The following is a 22871-nucleotide window of genomic DNA, read 5'->3' as shown; positions in this document are numbered from 1 at the left end:
GCCCTAGGATGGGCTGCAGAGTTGGCTCAGCCATTAAAGGGTAGGCTCACAACAGAAGCCCTAGGCTCCATCCCCATTACTGAATAAAGCATATGTTGTGGGCCATGCCTGTCATCTCAGCACTTGGTAGTGGAGGTGGAAGAATCAAATCAGATTTAACCTTAGCTAAACAGCAAGTTCAAAGCCAGCCAGGGACACAGGAGAGCCTGTCTCAAAACACAGAATTTCCTCAGGCATGGTGGTGCACACCCTTACTTAATCCCAGCACACTGGAGGGTCTCTGTGAGTTTGAGGCTAGCCTGGTCTACATAGCAAATTCCAGGACAGCCAGGACTATATATAGAGACCCAGTCTCAATAAACAAACAAACAAAGAAACAAAGAAATAAATGATAAAAATAATAAACAAGGCCTTATGTCATCACAGATGCCAACAACAGCAGCCATCAGAAATCCCTGTCCCTGGCCTGGAGAGATGGCTCAGCAATTAAGAGCACATACTGTTCTCACTGAGGACCTGAGTTCAGTTTCCAGCAGTACCCACAGCAGAACACACATAGCCTGTAACTCCAGTGCCCAGGGAGCTAATGCCTCTAGCTGCTTGTCTTATATGCACATACCCAGACAAACACAAACACACACACACACACACAGAGAGAGAGAGAGAGAGAGAGAGAGAGAGAGAGAGAGAGAGAGAGAGAGAGAGAGTTAAAAGTAAAACAACAGCTCTTTAAAAACATAATCAGTGGCTGCAGAGATGGCTCAGTGGTTGAGAGCCAGACTCAATCCCCAGCACCCACATGGGGACTCATAACCATCTTTAACTTCAGTCCCTGGGAACCTGATACCTTATTCTGGCTTTCTGGACATCAGGCATTCACATGGTGCACAGATACACAGACATAACATTCAAGCACATAAAAAAATAAATAATTTTAAAAAGGTACTTTTTTTTTTTTTAAGACAGGGTTTCTCCGTGGTTTTGGAGCCGGTCCTAGAACTCGCTCTTGTAGACCAGGCTGGTCTCCGCCTGCCTCTGCCTCTCAAGTGCTGGGACTAAAGGCGTGTGCCACCAAAACCCAGCAAAAGTACATTTTTTTTTTTACTTTTTCTTTTTTAAATAAAGCCCTGAACCCCAAGAGTGTGTAGGATCCATGTGCTGTGCCTGAGCCCTATATGACAGCAAGCACAGGAAAACTTACAAATGACAGCAACCACCCAAGGGGACAGGCCGCTCCTCTGCCTGTGCTATGGGAGCTACATGTGGCTGATGAGACCCCTGCAGTCTGAATGAGCCACTCTCCGTACCTGGAATCTTCCAAGAACAGACAGGATTTCCCACCTTTCTAGATTCTACAAAACACCCTTGTTTCCGGCCACATAGAGGCCAGGTCAGGACTGATCTCAGGGCACCTATGGAAATGTCTGGCCTGGCTGGATGCAGAGGTGAGGTCCACCACAGGGCACCATCTGGTCCAGCCTGGGCCCTGTGTAGAAGAAACTGCCCACACACAAATAGGCACAGCAGTGGGTTAGCACCACATGTGACAGAAACCTTGTTCAAAGAAGCCACGGAAGCCGAGTGTCACATTGCCACACAGAGAAAAGGGCCCTTTCTGCCCAAGAGAGCAATGCCCAGACTCCACACAAGTGGGGGGAGCAGTCCCCTCGAGCCCTGAGGGCAAGGAAAGTCTCCATGCAATCCTCCACAGGGCCCAAGATCCATGTAAGGATCCATGGGGCCAGCCTCTCCTGTGGAGTCTGGAATACTGAACTACAATCAGGTGTTTAACACTGCCCTTTAAGAGAAAGGCAAGCCAGTCCCCAGAAAGCTCCCTGGTATCTAGAGAGTCTTCCAGGAGACCCTCTAAGCTACCCCAGTGGCCTGTGATGCCCCAGCTGGAAGCAGAAGCCGAGGCCAGCAGAGCTCCAGGCGGGGCCCCTGAGAGGCACAGCAGGTGAGGCTCCTGCTAGGCTTGTTGTACTTTCCTAATTGATTTTGTGTCTGTGTCCCTGAGCTCAAGATACTCAGGGCCATCTTAGCCACTTAAGTAATTTAAAATAATCAAAGCACTTACAAGGTACTCAACTGGTCTTCACACTCAGCCTCCTTGAGCCCTTGGGTAGGAGCATGGACGCCTATTGTGTCAGAAGTTCCCCACACATCGCTGCCAGAGTAACCCTGAGCCCAAGCCTGTGTGACCTTCAATCTTCATGCTCACTATCCCCTCCTCCAACACCCGCCTCAGTAAGTCAGGGACCTCAAGTGTCCACTATCTGCAGCTTCCTATAGGAAGGCTCTTGTCACTAGGGCCACACATGAAGACAACTAGACTCAAAAGAATCCAACAGAAGCCAGGCCAGGCAGCGGTGGCACACACCTTTAATCCCAACACTAGAGGCAGAGGCAGGCAGATCTCTGTGAGTTCGAGGTCAGCCTGGTCTACATAGTGAATTCTAGGATAGACCAGGGCTATATAGAGACCTGCCCTCAGAGAGAGAGAGAGAGAGAGAGAGAGACCCAGGACTACCCATGCCATCCCAGGCCCTGGCAGAGGTTAGTGTTGCCCCTCCCCCACCCAGGCCGTCTTAGTAACACAATGTAAGTGCCCGTTCTGCTACCTGCAGCCCCCTAGTCCCATTAGGTCCTCTCACTCTCCCCCAGGGTGGGTCTCCTGCCCCTTCAGGACCACTTGCCTGTGATAAGTGTGCTTGAGGAAGGCTACAGAATGGTCCATGGCTGCTACTGGCCTGTCCCACAGAGCATCTACCCTCAGCCAGGACCAGAGGGAAACTGAGGCCTGGAAAGACTAAGCTTCAGGAGCTCCAACACACCTGTGTCCTGGGTTCCATTCCTTTCTTCTACTCAGTGAGCTGTGACAGCTTTTCCAGCTCATGGCCCTGAAAATTGGTTGCAGAGTCAGGTTTAAACCTAGGCCACAAGTTCCCTTTCTCAAGCAGATCCTTGCTCATGGGCCCAGTTTGTCTCCCTTGTCTGGGAAAGAGATGTCTTGGCCTCATCACCCCACAGCCATCCAGGCAGCCTGAAAGGCACCAGCTGTGGGAAATTTCTGGAGCCACAGGATAGGGTCCAGGTGAATCAGGTGACTCCCAGAAAGGACTTGGAACTGAGCCACTGAACCAGTGGGGGGGGGGGAGGAGTAGGCATGAGGCCTGGCCACATAGAGGAGGGCTGAGGTTAAGGTAGTCCCTGCCCCTCCCCAGAGACTCAGAAACAGCATGATGTCCTCATCTCCCTCACCCCACCAGGCCCCCAGTGGCACAAGTATTATATTGAGATCTTGGCTTCTTTTTCTTTTCAGCATGTGTGGATCATAAAAATGCTAGTTTAATGAATTGGTAACATGGGAAGTTCATAGCTCATCAGTGGGGAGGCAGGGGAAAAGCACCGACCTAACCTTGAAGACCTGTCACCCAGCTCCACACCATGTCTCCCTGCCTGCTCACTGATCTGCTGGTCTCTGGTCAGGTGCTAGAGCATGAGAGACAGCCAAGAAAAGCTGCCTCAATCCCACCACCTAATGTGCTGGGGGTGGGAAGAATCAGAAAAATTCTAGCAGGTTGAGTTGGGCCTTGAAGACCTCCAGCTAGCCCACCTTATGGCAAAATGAATGTTCCAGGAGGGAACAGGAGACCGCCAAGGTTGGTTTTGGAAAACACAGACCCTGTTTAGCTAAGGAGTGGGGTCATAGCCTGCCTAGTCTAATGCCCTCAGTTACTGAGACAGCAACTGACCCACCTGAGATGCCACAGTGAGGTGGCAACCTCACCAGGCCCTGAGCTTCACTGGCAAGGGGACCAAAAGCTACCATCCCCTCACAGGGCCAGACACTATGGGAAGGACAGCAGGGTCCATGTCGACTGGTCCCCCTGGTCCCCCTTGCAGGAGCCTTAGAACATCCAACAGTCACCAGCCTGCCAAGCACCCACCACCACCCTCATTCCCACCACCCCACAACCCCAGCCCTGCCAAACTACCGCTCTTCCCATGCAGATGCTCTCCTAGCAGAGGCATCATGAAGCCTGTTAAGAGCTGTCAGCAGGAGACCAAAAGCCAATGTCACTTAAGCCTATTCTCCATGTCCCTCCCACCGGCCTCTACTGGTTCTCATCAACATGCTGGGAGAGACATTGGACAGTGTGGGACAAGATCTGGCTCCAATGTCCACGGCCTGTGGGCCTGGATGCTTCTGGTACACCCCACGTAGCCCTTCATAGACAAGTAAAATGAGGGTTAGAGAGGAACCTACCCAGCCATCACAGGCACAGCTGGGGTACAAGCGTTTGCTGGTGCCACTTTATCAGTGAGGGGCCAGAGGTTCTGACATGGTCCAGGCTCACCAGACACCTCTGCAGCCAAAAGGAGCCAATGTGGGTTTCAGAGGCACATTACTCTTGGTGAGTCTTGGTCACAGCCCTTTGAGTCCACAGTGTGGATGCGAAAGAGCGTGCTCAGAGTCGCACAGGTGAGCTATATAGAGCCTGAGTATGTACTGGGCACCTGGGCCTAGGCCACCTCCCCCCCCCCCCATCTCCTGTCCCTCAAAGCAGGCATGGGACTGCTCAATGGTGGGACCTGCAGTCTGGAATGCTGGTGTCCTGAGAACAGGTTTGGTGGGTGTCTTGCCTCATGACCAAGGCAACTTATAAAAGAAAGCATTTAGCTGTCCACACCATTGTTCCCACTTCTGTAAAAGGAGGACAGGCACTGAGCTCCTGCCGTAGGGGAGCTGGGAGGGTGACCACAGAGAAGGGCCAGGCTCAGGCTGAAGCCTGCCGCTAGCATTCCACCTTCTCCTCTGAGGCTTTATTTATCTCGCTCGCCTCGAGCGAGCACCGACTGAGCAAAGCCTACCAAAACAAACCTCACTACACAAACCTCTACTAACAGATGGCCATGAGTCCTTTCCACTGGGCAGGGTGTTGGGTGAGACACTGAGGGCGTGGAGAGTGTTTGATGGGGCACTGGTTTGACTCACTGGGAGATGACCTCCGCTACTCCCTCCCCATGCAGGAACTTTCAGGGGACTCAAAGGCCTCAGCTGCAGCAGCTGTCCCCTTCCTCCAGGAGCCCATGATGGTGGAGGTCCCTGGGGGCCTACATTCTCCTGGCCTCCACCAGGGGCCCTGCAGATTGAAGTGAAACCCCAGTAGCTCTCGAAGCTGTAGGTCAAGGGCAGGAAGCGGGCAGGTGTGGCTGTGTCCCCATAGACTTTCTCACACCATCACACGTTGTATTATGGGGGTTCACCCCAACCATAAGGTCCAGGTATACCCAAACTTTTAAACAGTAGCACAACAGAATTCACATTGATAACTGGGCAATTGAGTTGTTTTAAGCCTCATAATTTTTAACTTTTTGATACATTATTTTGTGTGTATGTGTGTGTTTGTTTGTGGGCATATACGTTAGGGTATATACCAGTTCATGAGAGTCAGTTTTCTCCTTCTACCATATGTACCCTGGGGATTGAACTCAGGCTATCAGGCTTAGCAGCAGGTGCCTCTATACCCACTGAGCCATCTCACTGCCCCAAAGTAGCATAATGACTTATTTTTATTACCTATTTGTGTATGTGTGTGTCTCTGTGTGTGTCTCTGTGTGTGTGTGTGTGTGTGTGTGTGTGTGTGTGTGTGTGTGTGTGTGTATCCACAGAATCCAGAAGAGGGCACTGAGTCTCCTGGAGCTGTAGTTGGACATGATTGTGAGCCACCTGATGTAGGTATTGAGAACTGAGCTGGCTGGGTCCTCTGCAAGAACAGCAAGTGCTCTTGTGCCCTGAGCCATCTCTCCAGCCCCTTGAGGAGTCACTCTAATTATTCTTTATCAATAAAAGTGCAGGAGTCAGATATCAGGCTAAGAGCCTGAAAGATCAGAGAAGCCACCAGCCCTCCCTGCCTGCTCCTTCAGTCCCTTCTTCCACACCGAGCAGGGTCCCTTTCTGCCCTGCCTTACTCCTTCCTATCTGTCCTCAGTCTTCCAAAACCTCTGTGGTTAATTTTGGTCAGCTAGTGGCTAACACCACCCTTTGACTCCAAGCAAGTTTATCAGAACACAATCAAAATATCACACAACAGCCCCACAAAATGTTTAAGTAAGTTTATGATTTTGTATTTAGCTATATTTATATCTGTCCTGGGGCACATGCAGCCTTAGGGCCTGGACCAGACACATGTGGACCGTAAGAACTTTCTGTAACTCACAGAGACCGTATGAAAACAGGAACAGACCAGATATGTGTCTGGTGGAAAAGGGGAGCCAAGGGTGACAGAAGACAGACAAGGCTACCTGCATGTGGATGCCATGAACGGTGACTGCCACAGCAAGGGATATCAGGTAGAAGGGACCTCAAGCTGAGGGCTACATAATAAGGACCCTGTGGAAGACAGAGGCAGGCAGTGAGTGCTCTGTGAGTTCAAGGCCAGCCTGGGCTACATAGAGAGACCCTGTCTAAATAAACAAATAAGAATGAGAGAGAAGATTCCAGGTAGAGGGGACAAAGGCCCTTGGGTTGAAAAGCAGTTTGATGTCTTCAGCAACGTGAAGAAAGCAGTAGGCTGGATGGCTGTTGTAGAACGCACTCCCTGTGACTGGTATGGTGTATGGCGTGCACTCCTGAGGGCGAGGGATGTAGCTGAGCGTGTCAGGTGGCACAGGCCTCCAGCAGGAGTTGACATTGCCAAGTACAATGGGAAGTCAACACCAGGTTTGACCAGCCAAGTCAGGAGACTCAATCTGGGTTCCAGAAAGATGGCTCCAGGGGCTGGGATGTGGCTGGGTGGTGGGTGCTGTGTAACATGCAGAAAGCTGGGAGTCCATGTCCAGTACTTCATAAACTGGACATGATGGTACATCTTTGCTGAGAAAGACCAAGAGCAAAAGGAACTTGGGGAGGAAAGGGTTTATTCACCTTATACTTCCTGGTAACTGTCCATTACTGGGGAAGCCAGGGCAGGAACACAAGGCAGGCATTTATGCAAAGGCCTAGGAGAGCTGTATCCTCATGTTCCTCATGGTTTACTCAGCCTGCTTCTATATACCCAAGACTACCAGCCCCGGGGAGGCTCCACCCACATTGGGAGCCCTCCCATATCAATCACCAATTAAGGAAATGCCCCACAAACTTGCCCACCAGCCAACCTGATGGAGGCATTTCCTCAGTTGATGCTCCTCTTGCCAGATGACTAACGTGTCAACTTGGGAAAAAACAAATGAACAAAAAAAAAAAAAAAACAGGACATAGTGATACCTATCAGCCCAGCCTGGGGGCAGGTGGAGGCAAGAGGATCAGATGTTCAGTCTGAGGCTGGCCTGAGCCACAGGACACCTTGTTAAAAGGAAGAAGGGAGGGAGGGAAGGAGGGAGAGAGGGAGAGAGGGAGGGAGGGAAGGAGGGAGGGAGGGAGGGAGGAAGAGAAAGATAGTTCCAGATACTGAGCAGCTTGCAGAGAAGCAAGGCCAAGCAAGAGGCTGAGAGGGAGGGCTGGGGAGGGGCTGGGAGGGAGGGCTGAAGAGGGGCTGGGAGGGGGGCTGGGGAGGGGCTGGGAGGGGGGCTGGGGAGGGGCTGGGAGGGGGGCTGGGGAGGGGCTGGGAGGGGCTGGGAGGGGGGCTGGGGAGGGGCTGGGAGGGGGGCTGGGGAGGGGCTGGGAGGGGCTGGGAGGGGGGCTGGGGAGGGGCTGGGAGGGAGGGCTGAAGAGGGGCTGGGAGGGGGGCTGGGGAGGGGCTGGGAGGGGGGCTGGGGAGGGGCTGGGAGGGGGGGCTGGGGAGGGGCTGGGAGGGGCTGGGAGGGGGGGCTGGGGAGGGGCTGGGAGGGGGGCTGGGGAGGGGCTGGGAGGGAGGGCTGGGGAGGGGCTGGGAGGGAGGGGCTGAAGAGGGGCTGGGAGGAGGGCTGGGGAGGGGCTGGGAAGGGGGCTGGGGAGGGGCTGGGAAGGGGGCTGGGGAGGGGCTGGGAGGGGGGCTGGGGAGGGGCTGGGAGGGGGGCTGGGGAGGGGCTGGGAGGGGGGCTGGGGAGGGGCTGGGAGGGGGGCTGGGGAGGGACTGGGAGGGGGGCTGGGGAGGGGCCGTACCTAGGATGAGCTCAGCTATAAACAAGGAGGAGGGGCCCAGTGCCTTAAGCCCCAGCTTTGGGCCTGGAAGGCAGTGTCATGCCTTCCAGAGATGTGAGCTGCCATGGGAAAGCTGGGGGCTCTCAAAGTTCCTCTCATCCACTACCTGAAACATGGTGAAAGCACAAAAGCATCTCTTCCACAGGAAATCTGGCCTCAACTCTACCACAACCTTCTGGGAATCCAGGGCAGGGGCAGGGGCTGAGCCTTGAACCTGCTCAACAGCCACAAGCCATGAGGTCATTCACAGCCCCACATGCAATGGCAGTACCCCCAAGGCCAGGCTGGGGCAGCTTAAAGGCCCCTCCCCCTTCACTACCCCAGGGAGATGCTTGCTGCTTCAGTGGGCACTGAACTGAAGCCCTCACAGGAAGAAGGAAGAGGCCTGGCAGATGGCGGGAACTCTCCAAGATCAGCCTCAAAGGTCACCGTCTGTTGTGCCTGCTGGCTCCCAGCTCTTCTGCACCCATGGAATGTCTCACGCTGACATTTCCTGTGGGCTGACTGTGTGCCAGGCCCTGTGCTGACCGTGCTCACGTCCCACCTCCTAATTCCATCCACCTGGCTCAGGGGGTTGGGGCAGCTGTCATATACACTTGGCAAACTAAAGCTGAGCAGCATGCCCAACCTCTGATGGACCTCTCATCCAGGCCTCAGAACTCTGGCATGCAAAAGAAATTCAGTGCAGGTTAGTGCCTGCCCTCTCCTGACCACCCTGTTCTGTTCTCAGATCCTACTGGCTCATTCACACTCTGGTGTCAATGATACAGTAAGTGGGGTTATAATGACTCTGGAGGGACAAGGATTAACCCTCAAGCTTGACCCTGGCTAGGGGTAATCCTGTCACCATCACATGGTATCCATGGCCACACCACGTCCTCCTCAGAGACTTTGGACCCTCGGCAAGTTGTTCTCCACACACTTATACCCTGTCCCTTGGGAGAACAGGCCAAGCTAAAGCTGACTGAGCAGGATGTAAGTGGTTGCTAGGCCTGTGGATCCCCAGAGTCAGGCATCTGCCCAAAGACGGCAAGGTTCCCATCCCACCTTGTACCAGTTTGTGTGAGCTAGCAGTCTACAGAAAACATGGAGGAGCTGGCTCCTTGCTTCCCAAGAGCACCCTGCAGGTTGTCCTCCTGGAGGAAAGGAGAGTATCCCCCTGAAAGAGTCTCCTTCTGACTGGGAGGCAGAGCCAGGCAGTCACACACACACACACACACACACACACACACACACACACACACACACACACACACACAGGGGAACAGACACCCACATGTCCCAGAGTTGGAAAGCCATCTCTGCTTCTGAGCTTGCCCTGTCCACCCTCCCCAAGTTAACCTTCTTGCCTCTGTAAATGGCTTCTAAGTTTCTGATCCAGGCTCTCGTCTCTATCAGTTTCATTAGTGAAGAAGCCTCTTGTCCCAGCTTGGACCATTAACATTGCTAAGAGGGACCCAGGGAACACAGACCACAGCCTCTGGATGCCCCCCATTGCCTCTCTTTCCAGACCAGCAGTCAATGCAGCCTGCCCACCTCACAATGCATACCAATCCCTGTGTTCACATAGGCACAGACCAAGCAGACAGGCCTCTTCACACCTGACCAGCGGGACAAGGAACAAGGAAGCCAGAACCCTGGCTCCTATCATACCAACTGTGCCCATCCTTGGGCAGAATAGCACAGAAATACCAGCCACCCCCATCTCAAAGGGTGCACCCCCTTGTGCACCTTGTTCCCAGATACATGTGTTCCTGAGAATGTGCTTATAAGTCTAACATGTGTGAGTTCAGCACACAGAAAATCGGGGCTCCCCCATCCCAAAGGTGAAGTGGATACTGGGAGGGCCCTTCACTCGAGCACTGGGAGGAGCAGAGTCTCAGGATTCCATGCAAGGCTCACTTGCTATCAGCTGGAGGCTGGGCCAGCATCACTGGGAGCACAGTTGGGTGGCCCAGACTGCCTCCCTCCCAGGCCTGGCAGAGCCTGGATGACTCAGCTGTCCCAGTCATCAGTGAAGCAGGCCTGGGACAGCTAGCCCCAGTTTTCCCTTTGTCCCCTCTTCTCCATGAGGCTGGAGGCATGGGAGGATCCAATCAGGCAGTTCACTCCAATGCAGGACCCTGAGATCAGGGCAACCGGGTCCCCAGGGACCCCTTGAAATACCCACTGCTGGAGCATCTTTTCCTCCGAGCTTCCTGCTGCCCTTACACTCAAATCAAGTAAAAACCAACTGCCCAGGAAAAGGCCACCCTGGGACAACAGCAGGTACACACAGTGTGCACACACATTTATGAAAGCTGCAGATGTGGGCAGGGGATGCACCCTGCAGCGTTACCTGAGATTAGCCATGGCTAAAATCTACCCCACCAAACAGAGAGCTTCATATCTATTCACCCCCTGCTGGAGGCCCACTCACGGATGCATCCTCAGAGTTAGACACACGAGCTCTGGGTGAGAGGGACTGGCTTCCTCTCCTCCCACCCCAAGTGGTTCAAACAGCCTTTCCCGGGCCTCAGCAAGCTCTGGAGACCAGGGCAAAAGGACACTAGAGGGGCATTAGAGGGGACCGGTGACCTCTTCTGGTCCCTTCCTTCTCTTCCCCCTCTCCCCCACCATTCATACCAGAAGAGAAGAGAGGCAGGCTTGGGGCTGGGGGGCTGGGCATAATTATTGGTAAAATGCTTGTAACGTTTCTTCCCTCTCCCCAGTAGCTTTCAGTTGTTTTAGCAGCTTAGCAAGCACTTGGCTCCAATTGAATTGCAAATCAGCAGCTCTTGCCCCGGGAAGAGAAGAAGGGAGGTGGTGGAGGGGGCAGGGAGGGGCTGGGAAGGAAGAAGAGAAAGATGTAAAGGAGGAGGGCAGAGGGCAGAGGGGAGGGTGGGAGGGAGGCCAGGACTAGGTTTGGGTAACCAGGTTAAGGTTAAATTAGCCGGCTCCCTCTTCCCCTGGGCCCATAATCCTGCCCCCATCTGAAAACCAGGAAACTCTTCTCTAGCCGGAACTGAAGGGCAGGATGGGAGGGCCACCAGGGGCTTCCTCAGCTAACCAGAAAAAAAAAACACATCTTTCCTGAGAATTGCAATTATTTGAAAACAATGTCAAAACAAAAGTCTTGCTTTATCCCCCTGGCAATCTGCAACACTGTGGTTTCTATTCTATATTTTGTCTGTCTGCCCTTCCATCGATCCAGCTGTCTTCCATCTGTCTGTCTGCCTCTCTCTGATGCTCTTTCACACTTCCAGCCCCCTCCAGGTTCAGGGTCTGCAGGAGGAGCTAAGGCAGGTGCTGCCTCAGAACTGAGCCCCATCTCTCAGCCCTACCCTCACGCCACCAGGCCCAAGCTTCAAACACTTGATCAGGCCCCAGAGCCAAGAAAGCAGCTTCCATTTTCAGACATTCTCCCCACACAGTCAGGAATAGGAGGAGGAAGGAGTCATGGGCCAGGCACCCTGGGCCATGGAGGGCACTAACCTTAAAGAGACGGAGGATGTTGGCCACCATGATTGATACAGAGCTCCCTGAAGCTCCAATGACACCAACTACTCGTTCAGGCTTGGTAATGATGGGTGGTCCACCGCTGCCACAGCGGACCTCTGTGCCGTCCTTCTCGATGAGCGCCTGCACAAAGGTCAGTGACTGCTCGAGGGCATGGGTGTCCCTGGAGCAGGTGTCCAGAATGCGGGCGCCCAGCGTGATGTTGGGCAGTAGGTCCGGATCATTGTTGATGCGATCCAAGGCAAAGAGCATGGCCTCCAGCCGGTGGATACCCTTCTCCTTCTTCAGCTCCCCACAGGCTTTACCCTCGGAGCCACGGCCGTGGACAGGAAACAGGCCTCCTAGAGTGATGTCCCCATCAATGCGGATAGAGTTCATGTGAGGGTGGCCCTTGGGCTTCCCTAGGGATGAAGGCACCCAGGGGCCACAAAGGCTAAGGAGCAGACAAAGGGGTAGCCGGGCCCACCACCAGCCCCAGCCTCCCTTCCCAGACATTTCGAAAAGGCCTAGAGACCCATGAATAGTGGGTCCCACTCCTAGCCTTAGCAGGCCCTGGGTCCCACGACCTGGGTACACATGAGCAGGACAGCTTCAGCAGCAGAGTGGCTGCAGACAGCCAATGGACTGGCCCATTCCAAAGATCCCTCCTGCTCCTTTTTGATACTTGAACAGAGCTCAGTGGCCCACATGGGCCAAATCCACAGATGACAGAAAGTGGTCGGAGCTACAGGAGGCTCAGATCCTTGTCCCCATGTCCTGCAGGCCAGATTGCCATGTCTGGCTGTGGAAAGGGAGGTGAGCTCCTATCCTGGCAGGATCTTAGCATCAAGGAGAACAGCTCCAATGACTGCTACCAACCTGGGAAAGAGAGAGAGACTATCAACCCAGCCCGAAGAAGACATTTACTATTCTGATTCCTCATCAGGAGCCTGGGAGAGGGAGCCCAGAGGTTATCGCCAAAGACGCCATAAATCTCTACTTGATTTTCACTGCTGCAGGCCCAGCTCCTCCCAGCTCCTGAGGAAATGCAGAGCTGGGAGCAGAAACTGGGTCATGTTTAAAGACCTCTGCTGGACTGGACCCATTGCCCTCACAGGCCAGACCTCTCAGAGAGGACTCCTAGGAACAGCAAGCATGGCTGGGGAGGAATGGGTCCCCGGGAATCTATAGCAAGATACAATCCTGTCAGTCCAAACTCATGACAGAAAAAAATTAAATTAAATTAAATTCAAAAAACTGAGGCCCCAGTGGAAGTCTATGCCAAGTTCCACAGATATTTCCCACCTTAGCTCTGAACAAGAAACAGCTGTTTGGGGCTCCCAGTGCTTGAGGGACCCAGAGTCCAGGATGGGAAGCCAAGACCCCAGGAGGATAGAGTAGCCTGCCCAGGAAAGCTGGAGTGCTAACTGGGCCCAGGCCAGGAGCTGCAACTCCAAAGGCCAGGAAGAAGTGGAAATCTGGGGTTCAACGGTAGTTACCACTTTTCCACATGCTCACCCCAGCCACACAAGTGCCCAAGCACAGGGCAGAGCCTGGTTCCTTCCTCCTGCCCCTCCCCCTGCCTCAGTCTCTTCTGGCCTCTCTCCATCTCCTCTGTTCCCAGTGGGGCTCGGGTTGTGGCCTGAGCCCCTGTATATTATTGTCATCGTTGTTGTGGTTGTGATTAAATATTTATCTGCAGGGTAGAGGAAAAAACAGAGCTCTTCCTCATTCTCACAGCTAATTTGGGCTAATTTCCCCTGGGAATTCTATACACCCTCCAGCCTCCCTGCTGAAGCCAGCAGCCTCCCCTCTCTACTTCAGAGGCCACCAGGAAAATAGCTGGTAGCTGAGTCAAGGCTGGGCTCCTTCTCCAAGGGTTTGTCAAGTGAAGGGCAGCTAGCTATTTGGCCACTCTGTGCCTCAGTTTCCCATGCAATGAGAAGAGGAGCTAGAATCTGGACTGAAAAATTCCCCTAAAAATGAGGTGCTTCCATCAAGGCCCAGCAGGAATCTGGGAGCCACACCTCCCCAACTTGCCAGTCCACTTACTGAAGCCCCAAGGAGAGAGAAGAAGGATGACAGGATTACAGCCTCAACTTCTAGGCTTCTCTGGCTTTGGAGCCTTCACACTAAGTATTGGGGGATAGGGACTAAACCCAAAGCCTAGCACATGCTAGGCAAGCTCTCCACCACTGAGCTACAAGCCCAGACCTCAAATCTTCCATCTGCAATAGGTTCTTGGCAGCCAAGACTCTAGCGATGGCCCCACCTAGCCCTGCTCTGCCAGTGATCTGGTAGCCCAAAACCACCCACAAAGCTCTCAAAGTCCTCCAGCAGATCAAGATGCCTCAGGTCTAGAAACAGAGCACACAGAGAACCTGGAAGAACCACCTTCTCTGAGACCCAGGGACCTGGTGCTAAACCCCCAGCCAGCACCTTGGGGTGGTCTCAAAGCTACCTCTGTTCAGAGCTGTTGCCCTTCACCCCCTCATGAGAATGGCTTTATGGGATCACTTTCTGGGTGATTGTGGGAATGGCTGGATGGGGAACTAGGCAGTTCACAAGCAGTTAGAAAGAGATGGGTGTCACCACGGGGGTCCTAGAACCCTGCCCTGCCTTGCCAGGTGGGCACATCTTGTCTGAGTCTCTCTTGTGTTCAGATATGTAAGTTGGGTCAGTTAGGAGAGGCTACAGTCTGAGCACCATACTGGCCCCTTGGGGACATGTACAGTTGTCACTGAAATACCTGTGTGCAGACAGGGCATGGATGTGCCGAGCAGAGCCAGGGTGTTACTGAGCAGTTCAGACAACCAGGGGGGCAGTGCAGGGAGCACAGCTCACTGCCAGGGGTTGGGTAGAATAGTCAAGTCATCCAGCTGCAACACTGAGTGCTTCAGCCACACAGAGCCCAGAAACCCAGTGTATGTGCAAGTTGCCTTATGCTGTGGTCACTCCACTGCTGTGGTGGGCAGTCCCTCATGCCTGCTGAGTTCACAGCTGTTTCTGTGAGTGGCACATGGAGGGGGCTTGGCACCCTGACTGAGTATGAAGTACCTCAGGGCCAGCTACTGCGGGTAGCCTGAACAACACAGCTTGTGACAGTGGCCCTACCCAGGCCTGGAGCCCTTTCCAGGGGTTCACTGACAGTGCCTAGAGGCTCAATGCTCACCCACAGGTATGGGTGATGATCAGGGCATGAGGGAAGGAAGCCCAACATGGGCAGGACGGGAATCAGGAGCCCTGATTCTGCCACGGCTCCCACATGGATTCCCTCCCAGGATAAGAGCCCTGGCCATACAGGTCCTCATGCAGATTCTAATTCCTCCAAGGGGATAGGCATACATACCTGCTTCACACACACCCCCATCTTATGATGCTGTAACAGAAACAAGGGGCAAGTAAAAATACCCTGAAAGGAAGCAGAACACAGCCCTGGGGACCTAGGTCTCCACCTGCCCGGGAAAAGAGACTTCTTTGAAGTCCATTCCCCAGGCCCCAGACCACACACACACACACACAGACACACACATACACACATACACACACACACACACACAGACAGCGAAGCTCAAATGGGGCAACATGGGGCACCTCTCCCCAGAAGGAGCCACCAGGATGGCTATAAGTCCAGCATCTCCCTCCTCTCCCTTCTTGCTTCCCACTGTCCCTGGCTTAGTCCTCCCCATCCCCTCCCACGGGTGGACACTGACAGTTCCAGAGGAGGAGCTGAGCAGAGAGCACAGAGTCCTCCCCCCCCCCCCCGACATGATAGCATTAGCTCACAAGCAGAAGCATTCTCTGCAGTGAATGAGGATGTAGAGGTAATTGGGATGGACTGCAACCTGGGTGGTGAGGACCAACTAAGGGGTTCTATCACCAGGGAGGGCTCAGGAGCCTGTCTCACTGGCCATGCCAAGTCCTCTCAAGCAGTTCTATCTTGCCTTTCTGATCTCAATCGTCCTCCCCAGGCATGGCCCAATCCAGGGGTAACCAGACCACAGAGCAACAACCCAGCCAGGAGAACCAACTCCAGTCATCCTTCACAGGGCTGCCTTCTACTCTTCCAAAACCAACAAAACACCAGACTTGAGAGCAGAAAGAGGGCTAATCTTGTCACAGGACAAGGTGGAAGCCACTACACTTGATCCTCTGAGGTCTGTGTCCCAGGAGAGATGTGGGCACTCAGGGGGCCAAGCTATCCCTATGGTGCCGTAGAGAAAGCTAGAGCCCAGACCATACCCTCAGCTCTCCTGAGCCTTACTCCATCAGCTCAGTGACCTGTCCTACCTTGGATACCTTTGGTTCCCACTCAGCCAGGTGCTCAGAAAACTGGACTACGAATGGCTGAGCAGGAACTATGCTCAACTGTGCAGACCTCTCTTGGCCCACATCTCACACCCTAAAAGGCTAAATGAAAGAGAGGTACCCCGCAAAGGATTGGTTTTTGAATCAGTACCCTCCCAAGGGACATGCCAATGCCCAGAATTGGAAGCAAACCACTCAAAACATCCCCTGCCCCACAGTGGGAAGTCCACAACAACCCTGCCTGCCTGAGAGCAGTTTTGCAGTCACCCCACTCCCACACGAGGACATCAGGCTGTGTCCTCCATGGCCTCTGTACCCTGGCATGGCAGCCTTACATTCAGCATGGTATGGAGAATGGATGCTACTGCTCCCCAGGGCCTGCACTGCTCCCCAGGGGCCTGCTCTGTATTTACAAGGCCCTATAATACACAATATAATACTGGTGTTTCTAAAGGTGGAACTTGGGGTAAAGGGTCTCAGGAAGTAAACAGGACAGGCAGGGCCAAGGCACCAAGGCATTTGGAACTTTCTACCCACCCAGCTGACAGATTTATTCCAAAGAGAAGCTCTGGGTCAGTCCTCAGCACTTCTCCAGGTCCCTTAGCACCACCCACAGCCATGGGCTGGTAACAGAGAGTGCCTCTCTGGTGCCCAGCTCAAGAGCTGAAGTTCCCAGACTGGGAACCCGCCAAGTCCTAGAACAGTCCACACCCCCAGGCATCCCTCCATTCAGGTCTGCAAGAACACAGGCCTGATTCAGAGGTGATTGGTTGTCAGCAAGCCCTGCAGAAATGGGTGTGAAGGAAAGACAGAACGGGTAGGGGATGGGAAGTACACAGGGTAACCCTCAGCTAAATATCAGTGCGAATTGGGAAGAGGAAAACATGGCATCCCTGGTCCTGTACTTCTGCCCTTCCAATGGTCAGGGAGAGCCCACTTGCCCCAGGAAATCTGCCCCAACTTCTCCAGTTCTGAAACAAATATTACAGTCTCGCTCATGCTAAAGCTGATGCTGGGAGTTGGTGGCACATTAGGGTCATGTGACCAGCTCCTTTTCATCCTTCATCCACGGTTCAGAACACAATATAACATGCTCAATCAATGACAGGCAGAGACAGGTCCCCGCCCAGAGCCTGCCATGCGACTCCACTGAGGCAGGGCCCAGGACAGTCAGCGGCAACATCTGCAGTCCTTGGAGGACTCAGCACATGAACAAACCAGACTGCGGTCCGTTTTGCCATGACCAGCCAGTAATTTGGGGGTGGCCTTCAAATATGGGCTATGAACCCACAGTGTGTCCTACCCAGCTGTGACTCAGGGACATACCAGTGCATCTGATACTAGGGATGAAGAAGGGTCAGGGAAGGATCCCAGAAGAGTCCTTTGGGAAGAGGGTCATGAGGCTTCTCTAAGAAGTTGCATTCAAACAAAGTAAAGCAGGGACGGCTAAGCTCTGTGGGCTTCTGGAGCAGAAGCCAGGAGGGAGCCACAGGGACAAAGGCCCTGAGGTGGGTGCTTAGCTTTTTGTCAAGGAACAGCAGGATGACATCATATTCAGAGGTCAAGGGGGAAGCAGAGGGGTGGCTGATGGGACAAAGTCAGAGAGAGTGACTGGCTAAGGTCAACTCAGACTCCATGGCCACTGTTCAGACAGAAAATTTGGGGCTTTGAGCTCAGTAACAAAGTGAAAGGGAACCCTGAGCCCAGTACAGCCACCTGTGAAGACCACAGCTGCCCACATCAGCAGAAAGAAAGTCCCATCCAGTGTTCAGCCAGTTGCCAAGCTCGAGGCATCAGCCATCCATCCTGCAAATATTACTCACCTTCTCTGGGACATCAAAGACCACATTGCCTCCTCCACCTTCAGGTCCAGTGTCCACAGCCCAGCCCTTTCCTCCTGTCTCATCGCACCATCCTAATGCTGCCATGGTCTCTAGCTTCCCTGCACAAGACCCAAGTCCACAGCTGGTGCTGCTGTGGCCCTGTCTGCTAGTGTGCCCTCCCTGTCCCTGTGCTCTCTCTTAACCCAATACCCCAGGTCCAAGCACTGCCTAGAGCCAGGTGCTTATCCCATCTGATTCATCCTGCCTCAGAGCTGTGGACACAGCTACATCCGAAAACAAGACGCCATCCCTAGGCCAGACACACAAAGGCCATGGACCAGAAGTGGCCATGATGATGTCTGTGACAGACAGTACCTGCCAGGAGCTGCAGAATTCAGGCTGACTCTGTGATTCTCATCTCAATTTGAACCTAAAGACAGCCCTGCATCCAGGGCATTGATTTTAACTACAAGCTCAACCACAACAACCAGTAGGTACAAGGGTTGGTTTATGTCACCCAAGAATGTGGGGAGGCAAGCAGAGAGTCCAAAGGCCCCATGCCTCACTCACACTCACACACACACACACACACACACACACACACACGTGTGCCTTAGTACAACCCACAGGAGCAGGCCAGGATCTCTCCTGGTCCCATAGTTAACACTCTTGACCCAGTGATTATGACCTTGCCTTCTCCAGGAGAGTGGTAGCTTAACTAAGACCCTCTTACTAGGGCCTAAAATGGCACAGGCTGTCATTATGGGCTGTCATTTCCCAATTACTACAGATAATATCTACTTTAATTGAACAGGATCCTGATAATATCATTATCCACTGAGTTACCAGATTCATTTAATATATGCATACACACACATATTAGCACCTAGCTGCCACCATGACTCTGCTGTGAAGTGATGTTCATGGGATGACACTTCGATGGGAGAAATCAGCTTTCATTGAGGGGTGACTTGTACTACTCAGTGTGCTGGTTTTACCAAAAAAAAAAAAAAAAAAAAAAAAAAATGGAGGACAAGAATAAGCCAGCCTCTCTTGGCCTGCAGGCTCACGGGCCTCAAAGGGGATGGGTGATGGACTAGGCCAACTTGAAGCCAGCAGTTGCTTCTCTGGGAGTCCTTTTTACAGCCTTCCCTGCAGGAGCAAAGCTGCTGAGGAAAAGGAGCCAGACAACAAGTACAAGGGACTGGGGAGGCTGCTCTCCAGCCCCACTGTGAACATGGGGTGGATGGTGATGTATGTGTGTATGGATGGTGTACATACACGTGCAAACCTGTGTACATATGGAGACCAGAAGTGGACAGCAGCTGTCTCCCTCAGTTCCTCTCCTCCCTATTTGTTGAGACAGGGTCATACTCACCACACAGGAAGCCCATGGTTAGGCTAGACCGGCTGAGCCATGAGTCCAGGGGTTACCTACCTCTGCCTCCCCAGTGCTGGGTTACAGGTACATCACCATATTGCTTTCTAACACAGGTGCCAGCATCCAAACTCAGTACCTGGGGCTTGCCAAATGAGCAGCTTCCTCTCAGTTCATTTCCTGGTAATCCCCACTGACTAGGGCAGAGCTGACACTCTTGGAAACAAGATCTCATAGGGAGTGAAAGAAAGCTGTTGTCCCCACTCCAAGCTATGATGCCTCTTCTTCAGGTGGGTCTGCTCAGCCAGCAGGCCTTCTGCAGGCCAGGAGCAGGGCGGGCCTGGATGTCAGTCCCTCCTGCCTTCTCCAGGTGCCATGAGGTATGGTTCTGCAGAAGTGGGCAAACCTTTCAGAAGCAGGTGCTGCCAACCCAGCTGCCCAGTCTCCCAGCAGGGCTTGCCCACTGGAAAGTTGGGCTCTGGGCGTGAGGAGGAGGACAGCAGGGGTGGGCAGATGTCTTGGGGTGGGTGGTAATTAGGGACTGCTGCTCGGAGCTTGTAGGAAGAGGACAGGCCTGTCAGCTGTAATTACAAGGCTCTGGGTCCATAGGTTCTGCTTCATGTTCTTCCCACCAGCTGGTCCCTGGGGTAGAGATGGCCCAGCAGTTCCGAGGTTGGGCTGTGGGGCCTTCAGGACAGGGACAAGGCTGCGCAGAGCCTTCCAGGCTCTTCTAGCCAGAAAACTATTCCATCACAGGCTGTCTGCCAAGCTCCTGGAGACACCATGCCCCTCCAACAGAAGACTGCAGAAGCCATGGCACAGGTCAGAGGAGGGGAGAACCCTCAGCTAGGTCAGAGACCAGGAAATCTGTCCAACTCCTGACCTATTCCTACCTCCCTGCCAGCTCAGGGCCTGTTCTATGTGAGGCTGAGTGTCCCCCATAGCCCTCCCTGAACATGTCTGGAAATCTACCATTCATGGAATGTTCTTCTAGGTTAAACCTTGCCAAGTTCCAGGGTGAGGGATCATTTCTGGGGATGTTTGTCCCTGAGTGGTAGGAGGCAGGCAATAAGAGTCCCGGAAAACTGTAGCCATCTATTCCCCAGGAGGGCAGGCATACAATTCAGGGCTGAGAGGAGATAGGGAAGGGACGAGCACCATCCCCTAAGGTCCCAAGAATCTGACCAAGGTTGAGGGCTCCTCCAAGAAGCAGTCTTCTGCTAAGGACTAATGCCCACAGCCCCTACAGCCTGCCTATGCCTGTCCTCTGTGACAACACCCCTCCACCCGACCCCTGACCCCCTACAACTAAGTTTTCAGCTCCTCGCCAAAGGCCTGCCAGGGGAAAGAGGGCCAAAACCAAGCTACCCTGAGAGGTAGGGGGCTGGCATGAGAAGGGAGGTCCTCTCCCCAGGGCTGGTTAGATGTTAGGCTCTGCTGCAGAGACAGACCTCCAGTGGCCCGAGGTGCTCAGAAGGGACACCCTCAGAGCACTGGCCTGCCTGTCTAAGTCCAACCATCCAGAGTAGATGGGTGACTGTGAGCGCGCGCGCGCACACACACACACACACACACACACACACACACACACACACACACGCCACACCTCCTGCCAGACTCACAGCGGTGAGTCTGCCACACATGTGGTTCGGTACCCTAGCCCTGAAAGCCCAGCTCAGGGGGTGTCTCCATAAGCCAGCTTTCTCCCTGGCCAGGGTCAGGGATAGTGAGGAGAGCAAGGAGAAGAAACCAGGTACCCCCTACAGCAAGGATTGTCTGAGAGTGTCGCCCAGGGCTAGGGGCAGAGGGCGCTGGTCCTTTGGGCTTAGGACTCCCCGCCGCTGCTGTGCCGCTGCCCCAGCTCAGCACAAACAACCTCACAGTGCGAGGTGCGGGGGCGCAGCGCACAGTCGGGCCTCCACCTCGGCCCCGCCCCCGCGCGGGGAGGGGACACGGCTGCCCGCGGTCGCGAGGATCCGACCCCGAAGCAGGGACCTCCCCCGCCACACGAGTGCTCACACAGATCCCTTACAGACACTCGATTCACCAGGGTTTCGGGGGAAGGTATGGCCCCAAGTGTTAAGAAAGCCTGACCCCAGGTCCCAGGGCTGTAAAGAGACCCCGGACCTGCAGCGCCACCGCAAACCAAGGCGGCTACTGCTGGCGGGAGGCGCTCCGGCTCCAGCCAGTGGCGAAGGTGGTGCTGGGGCCGACCCGGCTCCCAGAGAAGGGAACCTCAGAGTGGGGATGGCGCTGCCCTCTGGCCAAGGACCACGGGGCAAAGGCGCACACCCCGGCCCGCGCCCCCACCACCTAGCCTTTCCACAGAGGGGGCGCGCGGGTGTCACCCTCCCCATCGGGGCCAACTCCACCTGTCATCAATGCAGCTGGTCACAGCCCCCACCCCATGTTCCCTCAGATCCGCAGACAGCTGTGCCCCGTCCCCAAGGGGGCATCGGAGAGGCCGCCCCGGCCCGGAGGGGAGCCCTTGTACCTGGGTTCCGCGCCCTCCTCCCGGAACTACAGAGCTCGTAGAATCCACCTCCCCAAACGCGGGGGTCCCCACCGCAGTCCGCGCTCCCGGAGACGGCAGGGCATAGTCCCCTCCGCCGGCTCTCTCGGGCCACAACTCACCGCGCCTCGGCGAGGTGAACGCTGCGGCCGGGGGTCGGCTGCACTCGGGGAGCGCAGGGAAGCGGACGCCAGCCGCTAGCTGCTCTCGGTGCCGAGAGCCCGGGCCACGGCGGGCGGCGCTGATGCTGCGGACCAAGCCCGGCGCAGAGCCGCCAGTAGTCCCGGGCGCGGCGGGGAGGAGCTGGTGGCCGCTTTGGCCGGAGCCTCGGAGCAGTGCGCAACGTTCGGCAGCGGCGCCCGGGAAGCTGGAGCTGGGAGCGGCAGCCACAGCGCCGGTGCTGCTGCCGCCACGGCCGCCACTGCCGCCGCCGTGGAGCCCGAGAGCGCGGGCGAGGCGGTGCGGGGCTCTGCGTGCGCCGAGGCTCGGGGCTGCAGAGCGAGCGCAGCCGGCCGGGGTGCGGGCACCTGACAGCGGCAGCGGCGGCAGCGGCGGGGAGAAAATGAGAGCGTGAGAGCCAGGCACAGGGAACCCGGCGGCGCGGGAGGGGCGCGAGCGCCGGTTGCGCGGGCCGAGGGCCGAGGGGGCCTCACGGCTCCCGGCGCCCACCGCCCTACTGCACCGTACGCGCGAGTCCAGCCCGCAAGTTTGAGCCGCGAGGCGAGTGCGGGTCGAGCTTGCCACGCTTCCGCCAGCCTTTTAAAGAGCGAGCGCCCGGGTTCTCCCCACACACACCTGCACCTCCACCTCCGGAAGCTGGGACTCGCCACCCCTCCACGCCCGCCCCGCTGGCGGCTCCCGCTCCTACTGCACCCCGTTGTCACCCGCTCCAGGAAGCCTTCCCTCCTACACCCAGCCCCATGCGCGCGCCATCTCACCACCTCTGCACCCCAAAGATATGGCGAAAACCCCTCTTCACCCCCATGGGTCGAGGGTCAGGGAACCCAGTTTCCAGGCACACACCCGGCAAAGTACAGCAGAGCTCAGGGACGCAGAGGGGCGTGCTACACCCACCCGGTGCGTCACTGGAACCCCCACCCGCGGGGCCCCTTCTCATAGCCGCGCACACACGTGGCATATGCCCCCCTGTGGCATGCTCATTTGCACACTCCTGACACAAGCTTGCTGAGGATGGAAACTGAGGCCCGGGGAGGCGACTCCACCTGCCCCAAATCTCATGGCCTATGG

At 55.1% G+C, this 22871-nt stretch overlaps 1 protein-coding gene across 3 annotated transcripts in view; it reads right to left on the bottom strand.

The window, feature by feature from the left end:
• The window catches only part of Grm4 (glutamate metabotropic receptor 4), a 79554-nt gene extending 57096 nt beyond the window's left edge, over positions 1-22458 (bottom strand). Inside the window, exons 1-2 of one of the 3 annotated variants that reach the window (XM_051187175.1) lie at positions 22419-22458; positions 11600-12481 (exon numbers count right to left, since the gene is read on the bottom strand). In XM_051187175.1, coding sequence (XP_051043132.1) covers positions 11600-12118 — 519 coding nt within the window. In that variant the 5' untranslated portion in view covers positions 12119-12481; positions 22419-22458. Of the gene's footprint in view, positions 1-11599; positions 12482-21745; positions 21858-22418 lie in introns of those variants that run through there. The other 2 variants (XM_051187176.1, XM_051187177.1) reach the window with 2 other exon arrangements.
• Positions 22459-22871: the final 413 nt, after the last annotated feature.

The sequence above is a fragment of the Phodopus roborovskii genome, unplaced genomic scaffold, assembly GCF_943737965.1.
Source record: "Phodopus roborovskii unplaced genomic scaffold, PHOROB, whole genome shotgun sequence".
Taxonomy (NCBI): Eukaryota; Metazoa; Chordata; class Mammalia; order Rodentia; family Cricetidae; genus Phodopus; species Phodopus roborovskii.
This window is presented reverse-complemented; position numbering and strand designations above follow the sequence as displayed.